Raw genomic sequence first — 19,739 nt, 5'->3', positions numbered from 1 at the left:
TTTATTTCAGCACTTTTAATAATTACTCAGAGAGGCACAAATACAATTTACAGGGCTACCTTCCTCTATATGTGTGCCCACAAGTGACTTCCTGTTCCAGCCTGTGAGGCCTCCCAGCCGGCCAGACAACAGCAGAAACACAAACAGCTTCATCTCACAGCGGTATGCACAGGAACACACACTCACACACGCACGCACGCACGCACGCACACACACACACACACACACACACACATACGCATGCCCACAATTCTGCTGGTCCTCTCACATAACAGAGTCTTTTTTCCTTTCATGAGTCCGTGCGTAACATCAGTTGTGAAAGAGAGATGCGATGGAACACGTTTTCTTTTCTTCAGCCGAGCCTCAGCGACACCTTGAGGTAGATAACGTTCTCCAGCCACCTCAAACACGAGCGCTGTGAAACACACACTGCTGACAATCCTGTTTACCTCCAGGAGCTTCTTTTCATTCAGCATCTTCTGCTTAAGGTTTCATGTTTTCTCTCTGCACACCTACTGCTATTCAGCTCAGTAACCAAATTAAAAACAAAGGAAACGTCTTTAATAATTTATCTTTACAAGTTTCGATGTTTCAAACTTCTTAAAACTAGACAATTTTAAGTGTATTTATACAGAGTTAAGTTTCATCTTTGGTGGCTAAACTGAACAAGGAAACTGAAAGGTGAACTTCAGATAGTGACAGAGTCATTTAAACCATACATTTGTACCCTGGTGGCTTCATCCAGCTTCTTCACACTTTCAGTCCAGGGTGCCACTGTATCCTGAGGGGGTTTCAGTTCTGTGTGTCCTGCATGTTGTGTTTCTGATGGGTTGGTACAAAACACACAAAAAGCTGACAAGCGCTGCCGTCTTCACACACACACATACCACCTCTGTCTGCCTCCTTCCATTAAAAAAAAACCCAAAACACTGAAAATTAACACTTAGAAGATCAATTATAATGTAACAAACACTACAGAGACCATAACTATGTAGTTGCACAAGCATACATCAACTGAACAAAACACAGAGAGAAAAAAAAAAAAAACATGGATGTTTCATAACTGACAAGCAGAAGTTCTCATTCCCCTGCAAAGAGCAGCAGGAAAACACGACTTTCGGCTTTACAAAATACTGCGCAGCTAATTTAAAAAAGAAACTGTGGAGGTACAACGTGAGAAAGGGTTGGATGGGTTCTTCTTCTCTGACAAAAGTCCTTCTTTTCGCAGCACGTTGGCTTGAAATTCCCAAGAAATTGCATTTACACTCGCTCATTTATTGAAAAGCAGAACATGAATTCTAGCAGGGATGAAATGCTCTATCATAAAGAGTTATTTTTTTTAGGGTTTCCAAAGATCAAAGATTGTCTGTGTAGAAAGCAGCGGCTCCTAAGACGCATTCTGAATACTTCCACAGTTTCTTTTGTAGTCATTTTGGCACTTTTTCTCCTACACATGCTCATAAGACGTCATCTACTCAGTCTGGGACTCAAAGCCTAAAGATTTTATGCTCAGTAAAACATTATAAAAACAACATTGAAACATGAGTATTACATAGTGTGGAATTACTTGGTGTCTGCATCCTTCTTCATGAGCTCATTTATCAGTATCTCACTCCACCTGTGAGGAGAGTGCAGAGGCCGATTGACCAACGTCGCTGTAGGTGATATAACCAGGTGAGAGTGCGCAATGAATGAAGTGCTGAAAGATCGGTAGTGCAAAGTCAACAGGGGTGTAATTACGTCGTTATGGGTGGAATTACACTGATTTGCGTGTCAGTTTCACATTTTGAAAAGTATATTTGTTAAATGCCAATACTTCTGAAGGCAAATTAAAGATTTAATGTGCGACCCGATTAGTCAATCTGATACTTCATCAGCCTACTGCACACTGTCAAACAGGCCTCGGATTAAAAAAAATCTACAGTTGTTACCAACTGACTTCAGACACCATAAATATGTATACATGTGCATTTAATATGTTACAAAGGGTGCTACAATACTATCTATGGCTATTTTCCCTATTAAAACAATAGCGTTCTTCGAGGGTCGGAAATGTTGACCAATGATCGTGTCAGTACCTGATATCTGAAACGCCCCCACCCACCTAAATTAAGGTGATTCAACATCTGGTGCACGCTCAACATCCTCCTGGCCAGTCCTTCACTAAATCACTGACAAGGCCAACAACCAATCACAGAACACTACAACTAGAAATGCTGCTTTAGGGAGGAGCTTTCAACTAGAGACGGGCCCTCCAGCCTGACCTTCTTAAAAGGATGAACATGATTAGTACACATGGTGATGCAGATCATACAGATCACCAAAATGAAGTATTTTTTACGAGTGACCTCTCTACACTGAGTTCAAAGCCTCTCTGTGCATGTTTTTCTCAGGTCCAGCGAACGTCTCTGCGCCTCCCAGAGTCGAGCACATCGGACAACACCAAAGACTATGAGGTTCAAATCAACAGCCCACATTCACTTCCTTGCATATCTTTACACAGTGAGCGCCAGTAACTTAACAACATCAACACAACAGGGAAAGAATATGAAAATGTAAGAGGACATAACAACGTTTCCAGAGTTAAATGAACAATATAAAGTGTCTCTATGCTCTATCTTCCATGTGCAGGGGTACAGTGGCCCAGCGTGGACACACACTGCGCTCGTACTCTCAGCCAGTCATCTGATTCAACCCAACTGTTTCCTTCATCCTGAGGTCCTTCGGACATCTGTCAATCACAAGTGGTCCCGCCTTCCAACAACCCCCGCCCCTTCATAAAAACCAAATTAGGCTTCTTCCCCCGAAAATGCCCGGTGACCAATATCCATGGCAAGAGCCCATGTGTGCAGGGTGGGGCACGAGAGTTTTTCTTAAGAGTAGATGGTGATGACTTCACGGCCGCCGCCTCGCACCAGGAGGACCCGGTTCAAACCCTCGAGGAGAACCTCCAGGAACTCCATGTCTGAGAAGAGAGCAGTCAAGGTCGAAAAGCTTTTCGATCTGTTTTGGTCTCCACCAACTGCTCCACTGTGTTCACCAGCTAGTCGCAAACTGCTCCACTGCTTCCTGTTGAACATGTAACGCACGATGGGTTGACGAAATTTTTCAACTGTAAACAGCTGCTAAACCAGCTAAACAAAGAGCTGAACCTCACTATGAAGCTCAATAAACTCTCAGTAGCTACACGCGACCCCTTTCACATTGCTTTCACTGTCAATTGACAGGTTGTTATACTAACGATAGTGACCACAGCTGCTTTAAGGATACAGTTCTCGTCTCCTCCTCTGTTCTTCGGTGGTCCGGGCATGTTGAGCAGAACCAGGTGAGCTCCCTGCGACTTGTTGACCACCACCTCGTTCAGCTTGACAGCTGTGTGCATCCGACGAACATTCGACTGGTTCCTGGTTTGATTAGAAGGCCACAGTGAGAAAAGGCAGCACTGAAGAAAGCATTAATAACCAGACTAAACTAAACTAAACCCTACATTTCCTTGTGTTTTGTACTGTCACATATCAGAATATCTTCTGTGAAAAGGCCTATTGTGGCAATATGGCAGCACTCCCTGAGTAAAACAGGAGCTGCACACTGGAAAATCCTTTACTTACGCCCTGCTCTTTAAATAAATAACCTTCATTTCTAATAAAGCCAAAAAAAACTCACTGAGAACAAGCTCTCTTTTTCAGGAGCCTCTTGTTTACAACGTTATACAACGGAAAAACTAATGCAACAGGTTGTTTTCCTGACATAACTAACACACTGTGTACTTCCAGAGAAAACAGTTCACCAGTACGGCACATTATATCAATGACATTTTGTCAATAAAAAAAGTTGCATTTTAGTAAAAGCATTCTGTATGTTAGCCTCAAACACAAGTGAGAAAACATGGTGAAGGGACTGAAGCACATTCCAAAAAAAGAGACAGCATTTTCAGACAAAAAGGGACATGCAGTAGGACACCCTGGAGTCCACCATGATGTCATGTTATTATTGTTTAGTTTGTCATCGCCAATTGTGCATGCTGTAGTCTGTCCTGTTTATGGATAGTCATCATTGTCAAAAAGAAGTCAAATGTTGCCTCTTTATCGTCACCTTCACAATGTTAGATCACAAAGCAATCAAGCACATGACGTCCACTGCCAGAAGCCAGATTACTTTAAGGAGAAGAACAAGACGATTTTGCAAAATTCTGCTTTCCATTCTCTTTCATAAGAAAAACATTTATATTCTAATAATCACCAAATGCAATATTTATCATTATATACTAATTTTGGATTTGCTAATCACCAAAAAGCAAATGGAAAGCACAAATTTGCTCATGCGTACAAAGAATGTCTTTGGATATTACATGCAAATCAAATGAATAGAGGCTTTTCCACTAAAGTCCTGTCTGATGCTGGAACAGGAAGTCCATGCACATGAGCAGACGCAAACACGGACACAGGCACGCATACAAAGAGGTACGAGCACACGAGCTGGAGGACACTGAACGCAGCTACAGTCACCACAGCAGCAGTACACACATACAGCCCAGGGCAAAGAGAATGCGACTTACAGACTCTCCCACTCTCTAGAAGGAGAAAAATGGGATAGAACAACAGAAATAGGCTTAGATGCTTTCTACATCGGCTCTCCAGCTCTCTCCACCACACTTGCATGCTCTCAACTGTCCCCAACGGCTTGCCGTGACACCCGAAGGTGACCCTGTTAAACCCCAAAAAGACACGGGGCCGCTTGATGTGTATAGTGAGGCTTTGTGAAGGGGCGGCCTCCATCTCTTCCTGACCTGTGACACTTTACTCGTCTGAATCACAAACTTCATAAGCCAATAAAAGTGGACTGGTCTGGGACACACCTGTTGACGTCCACACACTGATCGTATGGACAGTATGGGATGAGAGGGTGTTAGTCTAGGTGTGCATATGGTCTGCGTGGTCTGGCCATGCACTAAGACTGAAATGGCTGAAGTGTACACACATGCGCACACACACCAAATGCAGCCTGAATGCACACGCCATGCAGACAGTCCCATTTCACCCTGTCAGCCTCTTCACTACTGCTACCACATCTACACATGCTGTCCTCCCACACTGAGGCTTTGGCACCATCCTGAAGTATTGTCTCTGCTGTATGTGCTCTTTACTCTTCAGATACTTTCAAACTTCAAAGTGTTTCAAAATGGTGCAAATGTCTCTCACAAGGCACATGCAACAACGACAGTATTTTTCAGTAACGTGTACATTAGAGTGGACACTTGTCTAATTTGGGAATGGACCTTAAATTCACAGATCTACAGGACAAAACTTCCTTCTTTTAGCTCTGATGCCACAAATGTAAAAACATTGTTTTTTTAATCAGACAAACGGATACTTACGGTTTCATGTTGAACAGGTCACGCACAGCTACGTTGGCGTTGCACTCGCGGTTGCGATTACGCTCTGTGAACAGCTTGTCCTTAGTCCAGGTCATGTGGACCCGCTCGGGCCCACTTTCGGTCTTGTCGTTTATGGTGGCGTGAGACGCTGTGTTCCTGTCATGGATGAGCTGGGCCTGGAGAGGAGGGAGACAGGTATTTCAGGGGAAAGAAGAGATGAAACACAGCGAACACAAGAGATCTAAACAAGGAAAGGTGACGTCCAACATAATGTCACAAAGAGAAAAGAGAGGCAAAAACGGCAAAAAAAATTGGGGAAGGTGGACAATTACAAACTGGGAAGAAGGGAAACTTTCTTTGTACAAGCTGATGAAAGTTGGGTGAAACCATGCTGAAGAAGAATGGGAACAATACAAACCTGTTCAACTGTTCAACACACACATGGATCATAAAAGAACACATATACACGGGGCATCACAAGACCATATTTCTCTGGGTGGGCTGAACGTCCCAGCAAAGACTGAAACACAACATTTATGGGTGACTGACAATAAAAGAGCAGTGGTGGTGGAAATGACCCAGGCTAGGAGGGTATATGATGTCAACCAAGTGTTCAAATTGGATGCAGGGCCTCCAAAGATGATGACACCTGCTCAAAATATGCCACTTCAATAAACATTAAGCAAGTCTCTAAGCCTATGTTGCAGGGACAGTGCAGTGCAGTATAGCTTAGCAGAGCAGGATGAACACATATCATCAGAATATAATATCATTTGACAACAGCTTTCCTCACTTCTGAGCTACAGAGTAGACTGTCAACAGTTACATAACCACAGCCAATGACAGAGGATAACAATGCATCATGGGTATCATCTGTCATCATACAGATATGGATGATGACCTGTGTTCATTGGGACCAGCTGGTATTTGATAAATGCATCATGTATCTTCATAAAACAGCAGGATGACATGCTACACATTCAGGGCTTCTTGATTAAAATATTCTAATGTCGTAAATTGTTTTTAAATACATGTAGCTTGGAGGCTTTGTGGTCTTTTTCGAAGGATGGGTGTTCACTTTCCGAAAGACATTCCTCCGCTCGTTGACGTCTAGCTGTGAGAGTGAAGTATGAACACTGGTTCCAGGTGTGAGTGAGGAAAGAGAGCACAGTATTGTCAAGTCAGAATGGGGAGTATAAACCACTTTTGGGTCTGTAGCCTGGATAGAAGCCCCATGAGGTTGTAGCAGTACCTCCATCTGATGAATTTATCCTCTGTTCAGTGGCCATTTGTGAAATATGTCAGTCTCGGGCTCAGCTTTTATCTGGTTGTACAGTCTAGCTGTGCTGACTCTGTGTTAGCATGCTAACATTAGCATTCAGCTCAAAGAACAAAGACGCAGATCTGAGCCTGCGTGCAAGTGAAGCTGACAAAAATGTTTCAAAGCTGTTAAGATCTCAGGATATCAGGATAAAGGAAGGGGGATTTTTTTTTCTGGGCAAAAGTCAAACACAATTTTCTTGTTTCTGTGACAACACTGTCCACTCTTTCCGCTCTTGTTTTGGGGAGGTGGGGATGAGGTGGGATCATGGAGGTAATGGGATGTTAGGCAGCAGTTCTAGGGTGCAACTGGCTGATATTCACAAAGCAGCTCTTGATGACAAAATAAGCAGCACTACTGTTGTCTGTACTAGGAGTTAAATCGTCAGATTGTACAAGATGGATGCTATCTGTAATCAGGAACCAGCTTCTCTTTCTGAGCTATTCACAAGCTTGTTTTGCCAGTGACCTTCCCCAGAAGGGCTAATGGCACTTATCAGATTTTACAGTGCTACAATAACTGCCTTGTAGTCCTGGGCTGACTATGACATCACACTGGTGCATTCTATGGAGACCAGCTGGTTTTGGCCAGCTGGAGCTGCTCCGGTGCAGCTTTAGCTCTGATGTAACATCATCTAAAGACCCTGACCAAGTACGACATAGTATGAACGTGGTAAGTCAGCCATGAGCTGATGGTGTGGGTAAGCCCACAGTGAGTGGGTTGAAAAGCACAATGGATTATCAAAGAATAAAACACTTCAGGCACAGGCCTAACCTACAGTGCCTACAGTCACTCCAACTCTTTTTTTTTTCAATTAACAACAAACAAGAGCTAGATCTTTCCCTACATGATCATAAAGTACAACCGATTCTTGATTAGCACCCCTACTCTACATCAAAGATCTTTTTTTCCAGTCTGAATATGCATTTCCTACAACAAATTTCGATCCCATGCAGTATTACTACTCCATCCTTCATTCTCATTTATGTACTGATTATACTGCATAGACATCAGCTGGTAAATGTCAGAGGAAAAGTCCAGATTTGAAACCATGATGATAAAAGTCATTCAAACAGACAGCTGCAGCCAAAGATCCAGCTTTGTGAAGACAGGCCTGTGAGTCTAACAGTGAGGGACAGTGGGTTGACAAAATGTGCTACCTCATCCTCTTGAGTGTCCTCCATCATTGAGGACTGCTGGGTGAGGTTCGTGCTCTGGGCAGCGCCCTGGTTCTTCCTCCGGATTGAGCTACGCGATTCATCAGTGATACTCTGAATCTGAGCGGCGTGGCCCAGAGAGGCGATGGCAGATGAACAAGGAAAGTGGCCAATTGTCATACAACGCAGCGGCAGGCCAGACTGTTAAGACTACTGTTAAGACTGAACTATGAAACAACCCAAAGAGTTTCTTTTACATTCTGTATAATCTGACCTGTACGATATTAATGGGTTGCAATGATAGCACTAACACACTAATGGGGAGAAAAGTGATTATTAGTATCTAATCTAAGACACACTTGAAAGATATTGCATTCTCTTTTGCTGAACTGGAATGCAACTACAGAGACAAAGCATCTGTGAGTGCAGGATTGCATTCAGGTAGATGAAGTGTACATTACCTCTCTCTCCCTCTCGGTCCTGGAAAGCTGCATCTGTTTCAGCATCTGAGACCTCTGCTCCATCATCAGAGTCTTCTCATAGGTGAAGGCAGAGATGTCGTTATCATGCTGCACAGGAGAAGACAGAAACAACACCGTCATCAGTACGAGACATGGAGCAACAGAATACTTCCTGTTTTGCTTTTGGGTTCTGAATAAACAACATCCTCAACATATGAAGGCACCGTATTAGTGGACTATCAACCTGATTCCAGCATAGTGCGGTGCTCTGTTATCAAACAAACACTCACCATCTCCACCACTTCCACCTCTGCATCCAGTCGCAGGTGGTAAAGGAACATCTGGAGATCTTTCTTCATTTGGATACTGTTGTCATCCATCTGGGCCACAGTGAAGATACGCATCTTACACTTCCTCCACACCTTTAGGAGGGAAGACAGTTGTTATGGAAGGAGGTCAAATGGAAAAATAAGTCAGAGCGTCAGTCAGAGGTAGATGGATTAGTGAGGTAAAGCAGGACCGAGGGGAGGGGAGGAGGGATGAAAGTGATGTCAGCGTCAAAGAGGGAGAATTCACGGATAGATGGAGCCCGAAAGAGGGGGTGTGAATATAAAGAGAGGAATGAAAAATTTGGATGTAACAGAAAGACACACCAACCTTGTGCTGTCGCAGCAGGAAGGGCAGCAGCATCAGCATGCCTCCATCGTGGACCACCCACCACACATCGATGGTGCCCTCCCCCAGGCGGTCCTGGTTAGTGGGGAAGCTGTCCACATTCTTAGCCACAAGCAAGGCATGATGGGCTGCTGTGGTCTCCCGCACCGTCTCTGCATGGATAGAGGAGGAGAGTGAGGCCTATTAATGGGCATGAGTTGTCTAAGAGACATTAAGTCATTGCATCTCAGTGGAAGGATGGCACAAGCAGATGTGCAAATATCAACGTAAGATTATCAGAGATATAGATTATCATTGTGCATTTTGAAGAATGCATCCTACGCATTTGGATGTAACTTTCTGATTTCAGTCTACTTTGAACTGTCTCTCACTCTGTACCTATGAAATTCTTCCATGACTGTGGGTCATTGGACTGCCTCCAGGTCCCGGGCCAGGCCATTAGGACCGTGTTGTGCTTCATGCCCCCCAGCCCAGCAGACTGGATGAGGTGGGAGAAGCCATCTCTGAGGTTTGAGGACACCACAACATGGCAAAAGCCTTTTGTTCTCTCTGTTGACATGGACGACTTAATGTTCTGGACAGAGGAAGACAGAAGAACAACAAAAATAGAGCATGAAAGAGGTATCGTCTTTTTGAAAGATGCCATGGCTACTGGAGCTTAACCTCCACCTTAGAATTAACATTCAGCACTCCCATTAGCATCCATCCAGGACATGCCCATGAATGGGTCTAAACAATGCCTACGAATACAGCAGCCCATGTAATCTAGCATTCAGCCTCTGCACATGATTGTTTTGGACAAAACGTAATCCACCGATTAAAAATGCTTTTGAGGACACAGTCAAATCAGGCTGCAGAGAATAATTCAATGATTTCTTCAGTTTGGCCAGTAGATGGCAGAGTTCATCTGCAGTTCAGGTGTAAAACTGTCTAACTGTAAATCCTGTTTGAAAGAGATTTGTTTGTGGGTCCAGCCCAAAAAGGACGATGCAATAAATGAGGCAGTATAAACATAAGACATTTGGTATTTTATCAGCAGCTGTGCCCACTTTTGGTAGAACAGGGTTGTATGAGGAGTGAGAGATGTGGCAACATCAGTATAAATGGCAAAATAATTGTGCCTGCATTTGTCATTTGCATGTGTCTGTCAATGTATGCATTTCCACTATACCTGCTCAGCCCTCTTGGCCTCTGCCTCTTTAGTGAGATATGTTCCCTCTAGGACATTTCCCACTATCGTCAAGCCTTTCCCTGCTTTCAGCTGAGTGGTGAGGGACAGCAGACGAGGGTGTTTGACTCCTTGATCTGAGTCCAGATTCAGGAGCACCAACAATTGAGGCCTTGATACATCAAGAGAAAAAGGAGAGGGGAGACAAAGTCAAACTGCGTTATTATGCAAGGTGGAGCGGTGCAGAGACCTTCACTGGTGCAGAATAGGGACCTTATAGTCTTACAGTACATGGGTTTAACAGAGGAGAGCCAGAAAGCGGTTACCTTCAATGAGAACCATGTGTATAATTGGAAACATCACATCCCTAAGAAGAGAATCCACAACTTCGCATGCCAAGAAAGTAAATGAACCTTGTTTGGTTTTTGGACAGGCGGCCTGTGAGGTCAGCCAGTGCAGGCCTTGGTACATTATGGAGGCTCATCAGCCTTTTCTGTCAGATTAGGTAGGACCAGGAGATTAATCAAATGCAGCCTCTGTGTCTATTTCTGTCTCTCTTTTCACCACCACAGCAGTGACAGGTGGCACTATGTCAGCTGGAATCACGTCCATGTGAAACACACACACACACACACACACACACACACACACACACACACACACACACACACACACTACATATATATATATATATATATATGTATTTTGTACCTCCAGTTCTTAGTGTGTGGTGGAGCTTCCTCAAGGCGAATGAGGGCATAGCGTGCTGCATTGAGAGACAGGCCACGGATGCCGTCTCCCCACTCCTTCTCCGCCCTGAAGCCAACAAATGAAACAGCAAGAAGCAGCAAAAATATGAGAAGACGCACAGAATGATTAAAAACTAATAGGAGTGGATGGATCTCAACAGTCTTACACTGTTTCCACACCCGTCTGGTGTGATTTAAAGGATTTCTTGTGTGTTTTGCTGATTCAGTCCAGTTCCTTTGACTCTGTGAGAACATATATCAAGAAAAATCTACCTACTAACACTCTTTTGTTAAAAGGCTCAGCAGGCCTGGAAGTCACGGTTGGATATGGTACAACTCAACAGGGCTTCTGGTAAGTGAGATGATCACTATACATCTTCATTTTTGAGATTTGAAACAGATTATAATTTACTATTTTAAGGGATTACACTGTCTTCACTGGCTGAGAAGAGCTGTACAACACTGAGCTCCTTTTGAACAGAACTGGATGATCCTGAAATGAATGCTTGCAAAAAATGAAGGGGGTTTCTCGAATCAGTGTTTTTTTTGCACACTCTGCATTTAAAGCTGTATTTCTCGACGGTCGGATTTTTTTGATACAGCAATAAACGTCAAGACGTCTGATCACATGCGAGTATCTTTAAGTATATATTCTGTATACAACCTATCAGTTTTGTACATTTACTTTCGCTCCCATTTAATTCAGTCTCTTCTATCAGCACAGATTATCTGTCTTTGTCAGAGATCTGTTGGAAACCTATGAACAACATTGCTTACATTACAAACTATACAAAGTCATTCTCACCCTCTGTATTCGATGTATTTGTAGATACAGCTTGCAATGGCCATGGCCACAATAGCATAATACCAGGAGGAGATGAACATGAGAGCAAGGCACAAGCTCATTCCCAGGAAGGACAGAGCCCTGGAGGAGAAAACACACACTTTACCGCTCGAGTCCATTAACAAAATACCCATTCATTTACAGAACAGCTGTTAAAGCTGTGCACATTCATGGAAATGTAGACTGGACCGGACAGCGCAGAACTCAAGAAAAATGATGAAATCCGCTGTGAACAATAGTGCTGTCCTGTATTGTCCTCAACCTCTGTGGTGGAAGTAATCTCAGTAAAGGCCATCATCCCACAAAGCACACTGAACAGGTGTGTCTGTGGTTGTGAAGGTGTTTGAGTGTGTTAGCATGTTCATAAGGACGGCCTCGCACACAGACAGAAACAATGCACTTGATCACTCACCAGTGGTAGTATTTGAAGCGTGGTCTCCAGTTGGGCGTCCGCAGCAGGGTCTGAACCGCACAGGCCAGGTTGACAAACAGGTAGCACATGAGGAAAAACCTGTTGAAGGAATATAATAAGTCATACTATAATACCCGCTTATCATCTAAGTCTCCACTTTATGACCAACTGTAAGTGGTTTTAAGAAGCCAAATACTTGAGGGATTACAGACTTTATCTGGTGATCTGATTTTATGGAAAGAAAATAAAGCGATATGACTACACAAACAGATACTGACATGGAGAGAATAGGAGCCACAGCGTCGAGGGAAGCGATGAGGATGCCGATCTCACAGATCCCAGCAGTCAACAGCAGAGCCCAGGTAGGTTCTCCGTTAGCTTTCCCATGACCGAACACCTAACACACACAGCCAGGCGTGAAAATTGAAGATAAACACATGATCATGAAGGCGGCTTTGACTATTGTGCTGTGAGTGTCTAACCTGTAAGAAAGGAACAATGCCGTCTCGTGCGATGGCCTGCAGCAGGCGTGGGGCACCGGTCAAACTCTGGAGCCCAGCCCCACAGCAGGAGAAGAATGAGCCAATCACAATAACCCAGGGCGAGGGCCAGGATAGTGTACCAATGACAAGGTTCCCTTTCACTGAATCACCAAACCTGCAATACAGAAACACAATATCATATACGACAATCGGACCATATAACATGTAGGTATATCAACACAATATCAACAAGTTTTGTGTGCGCATATAAAGTGTGATGAATCTTTTCCACAGTGCCATGGAGCTCCATTGTTGTCCAAATACTGTTAAAATCACATGAGTCACACTGGCAGCAGTGTTTCTTTCAGAAGCATGAACACACACAGTTTGTTTTTAGCTGATGCTGTCCAGTGATACTATCTCGCCAAAAGTAGTCCCTAACAAATGCACTATTTCCTTGTCTACAGTGCCCAGGTATTTTAAGAAATGATTCAGCTTCTTTTTTTAAAAAACATTAAAGCACATACTTATGACCGTTTTTTAAAGACAGGCCTCAGGCAGGGGCTGAGAACCACAGAGAGGCTGGAGAGATGTGAAAGTATTGAGAGATGAACTAAAGCACTGTTGGTTTTGGTCTTTTCATGGGATTAGTTGCCCCTAGCTAAATAAAAAAATAACAGCAGCCTCATCCTTTGAGGACAGAAATATGCTAAATACAAGTTTCATAACTCTCAGTGAAACAAGAGATGTGTTTATCCCTAATTGAAGCCTTTTTTTATTGATTTGTACAGTAAACACATGTTGATCTGTCTTGGATTTAAAATACATGGTGGGTCCACATGTTTGAACAGAAACCACTTTTTGAGATGAAATGTACTTTTGATGTGTTATAAAATATAAAAGTTAGTACACTTTTTAATGAGAGATGAGTTCTGGGGGCCCTCGTGAGGTGACACTTAAAGAGAAAAGAAAAAGGGAACAAAACCTAACCTTTCTTTTGATACCGTTTATAAACATATATCCATTTAGTGTACACGTGTACAGCATTTTACAGGATATCCTTGTGGTAATCTCTTACTTGTCTCGAAGCAGAACTCCCTCAATGCAGGCACCAAATAGCACCACACAGGTGATATCTGGGAAGCACTGTTCAGGAAAGTCACTGAGAGTATTCAAGAAGAACTTTATAAATAAGCATAAACTAGTGTACGTTACAAAGAGTATGCAGAGAGGGCCATCACACCAGAGAATACAGAAGGCATTTGTATTAAATTGGATAACAGAGTGATAAAATTGTGTCAAGCTTTTTAAGTGTTCCTTTGCAAGCCAATCTAAAAATTGAATCCCCTTAATCAAACAAGGGAAGTATGGTCATTTGAACAATCATGTGAGAGAGGAAGGATTTCTATGAAGAAAACCAAGTTTTGTGTTGACCTTCGACTACAACATGATGACATGGTGAGAGAAAGACAATTCAGTATCTAGCCAGATTGCTCATCTCTTGTGCAAATGCCCAAGGTGGAAGGTAGCATAGCGCCCGTCTGACTGAACCACATAACTTTAGCCTCGACAGCATTTAAGGAAATGAATGACTCTGGTTGAGAAAAGCCTGCTGTAATTCCAGGAAACTATATTGAAGTGATTTTATCACAGCAGTGGGAGATGGACCAGTGACATACAAGATTGTATCATCAGTATATAAATGAATGTGGGGGTTATTAACAGTATACAGAATATCTTCCTGCCAACAACCTTTAAATCTGGCAACTGTGGCCGGAGCAATGGCGAGAGAGATAACCTTGCATCAATGCAAAACCTTGCTGTTGAAGCTAGAAAAACATTTTTAAATCTTCAGTTGTAGCCATGTGACTGCATTTTTGGTATCAGTGTCAGGAAGAAGTTTTAAGGATACAGATGATGGAGGTGGTAACGATAGCCAGGATGGTTCCAATGGGTATGGACTTCTGGGCATCCCTCAAGTCACCTGAGCGGTTTGAACCAGCCATGATACCTGCAAGGATGGGGAGTGCAACAGAAATTGAAATGTGAAACAAAAGTCTATTCCCTGCAATTTCAACCATAACGGAAGTTAAAAACCCTAACGCTGGGTATCACTAAAAACTGTTCTACACTGGTACTGATACCAATCAAGACTGATTCCTGAATGATTTATATTAGATCTTGGTACAATCATGTTGCATGCTTGCTGTTTCACTGATGAGATTTACCGAATGACAAGTAATAAGGTCACTGCCATAGAAGTTCAGTACCCAGCCCTATGTGCTGCACAAATATTTCCTACATTTTAATGTGCTTGGGTGTGTCGCTTTTATCATAGTCTCACCAGTGACAGAGGGGAAGTAGATGCCGACTAGCAGAGTGAAGAAGGTGGTGATATCATTGACCACATAGGGCATGTAGATGTCCTGGGCGGGGTCACTTCCCCCAACAGATGACAATTTCTTGCTTTCTACCAACATACCCAGAGGGCCATAGTCTGACCACATATTTTCTACAAGAGAAAAAAAAAACAGAGTAATTAGACTCCAAACAACAAAGAGCATGCACTGCACAAAGCACTATGTCAAGCAGTATATCATTCACCCAAAATGTGCCTTCTGTTCAGAGACTGACAGGTTAAATGGAAAAATAAAAACTGCCTGGAAATGACGATGCACTGTGAGACAAAGCCACAGAAATAAAACACTGCCTGCAGCCAGAGACTGAAGCGTGTTTTAAAGAAGCCAATTAAGTTTCATGGACCTGAAACAATAACGGACACTTGACCAATGAGACGTGAGACAGTAGTTAGGCCACTGGTTGCAGAGACAAAGTAGACTATGGATTTGGAAACACTCGTTGTTGGCAGTCAAAAGCATTTTTTGTGCCAGCTGACCCAACCAGAGAAATAAAGAGAAATCCAACAAGTCACAAACACTGCAGCAAAACTTACACATAATTAAAGGAGCATGACTAAGATTGAGGCAGATCTATTGGCAGAATATGGAGTACAATATTCTTAAGTACATTTTCATTAACATATCAGCATATGGAGATGGACAGAACATACGAACTCACTCCTGCACATACTTTCCCCAGATGCTTCACAAGAAATATGACAGGAATGCATTTGTGCCCAAGGTTTGGAGTAATACTAGTCTGTCAAGGCCAGCAGTTATATAATGTGAGGAATGTTCTGAGTTTGCTCTGTATTTAATAAAACCTTGCAGTCTATGCGTAAATTCCTACTGACACGTTAGTATTTAGCATTGGCCTTGCCTTTCCATTTATCTTTTAGAATACCACTAAAACCTCCAGAAGAAACTCTGTGTTAGAACCTGAAATGACTCCGCTGGTCAGTCCGGGGATGCCCTGCAAGCTGGTCACATTGTTGTTGACAAAATAGTCATTGCAGGTGGCGTTGAGCTCAGGTCCATCACAGAACAGCTTCCACAGCTTGGTAGGGACCGTCACGTTATCTATAACCTCCGTCTTAAGACAGCGGTCAAAGTTGTGGTTCTGCAGAGTGCGATTCCCTAACATGCAAACACTGTGTGGAGGCAGAGAGGACAAGATTTTAAAATGACACAAAACTGCTAGAAAATAATACCACCGCACATTGAAATGCAATCTTCATTAGCCAATACAGCTGGCTGATAAATCTACTTTAATGTTTTTTGCATCATATGGTTCAATTCAACTTCGGAGGTTATTGTTTACTGGACTCACGGAAAGTCTGGTGGCTCAAAGATCGTCTTGATGACTCCAGCATAGATGGCGAGGATGGAGAGAATGACACAGGCCAGGAAGACCAGCGCCAGCTTGTTGACATATTTCACCCCTACAAAGACGACCACGGCCATCAGCGCTAGGCAGCACGTGCCATAAACACGCATGTTATTTAGCAGGGCACCCGGCTCATCCTCCTTTTTCTCCGCCACAAAGATGGCCGCTTTAGGCACAATGTAGGTCTACACGGGGAGGGACAAGATAGAAAAATAAAGACTATGCAAGTAAAATGTACACATGGTGGACAGACAGTAGAAAGTAGCCACTTCATAGAAGTAGTGCACACATCCTGTTCACTCACCAGCAGAATCTCTATAGTACCTAGGATGTACATGGAGCCAGCAAAGGTTGTGCCCAGGTAGAAGCAGAGTCCTACAGCTCCACCAAACTCTGGGCCAAGAGATCTGGAAATCATATAGTAGGAACCTCCAGCTGGGAGAAAAAGGGAGAAGCATAGTGGGAGAGAGTTTTATGAGAAAAGGGAAACTAACTTCTCTGAAGTCAGCTTTCCAGGAACTAAGGAGAGCTTGCACATTTTCTAATACAGCCATGGATTAACAAGGAAAATTGCTGTCAAGGTTAGTTCCAGCCTGGGACCTCAATCGTTTCTATGTGCCCGATAGTCTCAGACAACAATATCTGCTATCAATTACCATAAAATCAACAAACAAGGAAGGAAAAGGTGCAACACTCCAGCTGCAGCTAGAACACATCAGCCTGTGAATTGCTTTTACTCCATTCCATCCACACATAAAAAGAGAAATACTCATCTCTCAATAATTTCTTAAAAATAAACCCCTTGTTGAAATTTGCCTATGCTTGAGCACCAAACTATCTTACCAGGCACAACGCCATTAGTAGCGATTGCACTCATGGATATGGCCGTCAGCATGGTCTGTGGAGAGAGAACAGTAAGAAACAACATCAGAACAAGACTAAGAAAAGACATCAGTTACTTTTCAATGTTGTATCTTAACAAGGCACTCTGTGATGTAGGACAGTTTACACAGATTTCCTTGATCAAACAATTCTTTGCTCCATGAATTTTCTGAACAATAAGACACTTGAAGAGGCTAATCTAGCATTTAGCCTGTTAAAATACTTCTAAGGGGCTTATGCTCTAAACCTTGTGGATTGGTAATGGATACAAGCTTTTCCGTGAAATCAGTCATTGTGGCGGAGGATATTCACGTCATCCTGTTACCTAATAGTGCTTCCGGACAAGAGAGAGGACAGAGCAGAGAGAAGGGCAGGGGGACAAGATAAGAGGAACAAAGAAAAGAGAGAAGGACAGGAAAGTTAAAACTTAAAGGGTGAAAGAAGAGGAGAGGAGAAATCCCGAAGGTGAGAGGATAGAGGACAAAAGCAGGAGGAGGGGAGCAGGGACAAGGACGTGACCACGATAAACCCTGTGATCTTTGCTGGACTTCTGGTTTTAAAGTGGCAGACAAGCTGGAGTAAAGCCAATTAGCTGACAATTTTACCTCACGCTTCTACTGAAACCCTAAGCAGCTATACACCAGCTTGTCTTGACCGCAAACTAACCAAACGATTGACTGCCAAACAAAGTGACTGGGAAGAACATCTTCAGTGTTGAAACCTAAGAAATGACCACACAGCTCTCATATGTTATGTGTGGAGCCGTGATACAGTACAGCCACCAGCCTTTTGGAAACTCAGTGGGCTTCTGGAAGAAATTCAAGCAGAGCCAGAGGTCCATTCAGGCCCAAACAGGGACCAACATTTGCAGCAAATCCTCATGAACCAAAAATAATTCCCCTCCATGGACCTCAAAGTTAACCAATACATCACTGACACTGCAAGTCATTACCAAAAAAGCTATGTCTATGTTTTACTTAACAAGAAGTGGTTTTTCACTGGTATTTCAAAGTAAATACCTCAGATCTGGGTATTTTCATTCAATAATTACTCAGGTGTGAGGGTGATGTGGTTCGTATATTCGTTAGTAATGAGGTTAAGTTCACTATCTTCAGAAAACTGTATCACTCAAAAAATAATACAGATATTAAGACTTTGACTCCATTTACTTAAATCACACATGGTATCTCATTCTGTATCCCATTACAGACATTACAGTACACTGCTAAAATAGAAAATACAGTGGCTAATAGTAAGGTAACTGCAGTAATGTCAAATATATAACTGGCAGTCTTCTGCTATGATGTAAACAAGGCAAAAAACCCCCCAAATTACTCAAGAGTCAGTTGTCAATTTGTTTATCAAAAACAAATCATTCCCATTTCGGTTCATTTAAAGTGAATATAATGTTTTTCTTTTCAGAAAACCAGGTGCTGGTAATGACCTACAAACACACAGCACCCACTGTATGTTGTGCAATACTGAGCACAAACAACAGACTAATCATGTTGTGATGAAAAATATCGCTGTATTCTGGGCGAATGAGTGTTTGTACTCTGGATTTGTTAGCGTGACACTTGGTCTCACTGAGCCTCGCTGTTTTCATCGTTAAAAACTAATTCTTAGGCTGCAATAAAGCAGAAACTGTTGGCAGCAGCTTTCATTTAACAGTCAAAGAAGGCAAATGAATTCTGCTGAGGCTATTTTTAGGCACTGGTGTTGAGTCTAGAGCACACAAAATATGACCTATAAACAGGTGGCTGACGTGGAACCATCAGTGCAAAGTCAGATGTGGTCGAAGCAGTGAAAACGAACATTAATCTGTTTGACTAAGCTTGTCTGTCATATTATGTAACAGCAGCGACGCAGTGGAGGGTAAACCCTCCGAACGCACTAAGCTAGATTGTAATATATGAAATGGTGTCCCCGTCTTTCTAGGCATACAGTTTTATAGCTGCAAAATCTGATGTTAATTCATAGCAACACAGATGCAGTGTGCTGGGTTACATTTTTTTTCCTGATCGTTTGCAATACATACGTAAAATCTGGTCATTCCAAGAAAAAATATAAATAGATGTCTGAGTTTTGTGGCTTTGTGGCTTTTGTCTCTTTCAGTTAGAAGGGACTGGAATACATTTCAGGTTCGATTCCTGACGTGGCATCGTCTGGAGTGTCGTCACTTTGCCAGTCTTGGTCATATTCTAGGTGAAAATGATCATTAGAGCATTCCATTATGAGGCAAAAAGCACTCAACTGAGACAGTTTTTGTTTGTACTTTCCCTGATTAAGCTGAAGTAATCCATTGTCTGCCGTGGGATTGGCAAATATAGCCACTGTGTGGGTGTGCATGTCGCTATGTTTCTGACACTTTGCAGATGGACGGATTACACGTCAAGCTGCCAGGTACCATTAGAAGCTGGAAGTGTAT

At 42.8% G+C, this 19,739-nt stretch overlaps 1 protein-coding gene across 7 annotated transcripts in view; it reads right to left on the bottom strand.

Moving 5' to 3' along the window:
- Positions 1–19,739, bottom strand: part of slc12a7b (solute carrier family 12 member 7b) — a 54,297-nt gene continuing 34,558 nt past the window's right edge. For 3 of the 7 annotated variants that reach the window (XM_076761138.1, XM_076761140.1, XM_076761143.1), the window contains exons 5-26: positions 17,273–17,327; positions 16,734–16,864; positions 16,373–16,614; positions 15,982–16,193; positions 14,988–15,155; positions 14,556–14,654; positions 13,722–13,779; positions 12,644–12,818; positions 12,440–12,558; positions 12,162–12,260; positions 11,711–11,830; positions 10,868–10,972; positions 10,160–10,328; positions 9,367–9,562; positions 8,971–9,140; positions 8,604–8,735; positions 8,314–8,421; positions 7,856–7,972; positions 5,375–5,550; positions 4,556–4,570; positions 3,271–3,404; positions 1–2,965 (exon numbers count right to left, since the gene is read on the bottom strand). In XM_076761138.1, coding sequence (XP_076617253.1) covers positions 2,874–2,965; positions 3,271–3,404; positions 4,556–4,570; positions 5,375–5,550; positions 7,856–7,972; positions 8,314–8,421; positions 8,604–8,735; positions 8,971–9,140; positions 9,367–9,562; positions 10,160–10,328; positions 10,868–10,972; positions 11,711–11,830; positions 12,162–12,260; positions 12,440–12,558; positions 12,644–12,818; positions 13,722–13,779; positions 14,556–14,654; positions 14,988–15,155; positions 15,982–16,193; positions 16,373–16,614; positions 16,734–16,864; positions 17,273–17,327 — 2,892 coding nt within the window. In that variant the 3' untranslated portion in view covers positions 1–2,873. The remainder of the gene's footprint in view (positions 2,966–3,270; positions 3,405–4,555; positions 4,571–5,374; positions 5,551–7,855; positions 7,973–8,313; positions 8,422–8,603; positions 8,736–8,970; positions 9,141–9,366; positions 9,563–10,159; positions 10,329–10,867; positions 10,973–11,710; positions 11,831–12,161; positions 12,261–12,439; positions 12,559–12,643; positions 12,819–13,721; positions 13,780–14,555; positions 14,655–14,987; positions 15,156–15,981; positions 16,194–16,372; positions 16,615–16,733; positions 16,865–17,272; positions 17,328–19,739) is intronic. The other 4 variants (XM_076761141.1, XM_076761144.1, XM_076761139.1 and 1 more) reach the window with 3 other exon arrangements.

This window comes from Chaetodon auriga, chromosome 21 (genome assembly GCF_051107435.1).
Source record: "Chaetodon auriga isolate fChaAug3 chromosome 21, fChaAug3.hap1, whole genome shotgun sequence".
NCBI classification, from domain to species: domain Eukaryota; kingdom Metazoa; phylum Chordata; class Actinopteri; order Chaetodontiformes; family Chaetodontidae; genus Chaetodon; species Chaetodon auriga.
The sequence above is the reverse complement of the archived record's forward strand: the minus strand, read 5'-3'. Positions and strand labels throughout refer to the sequence as shown.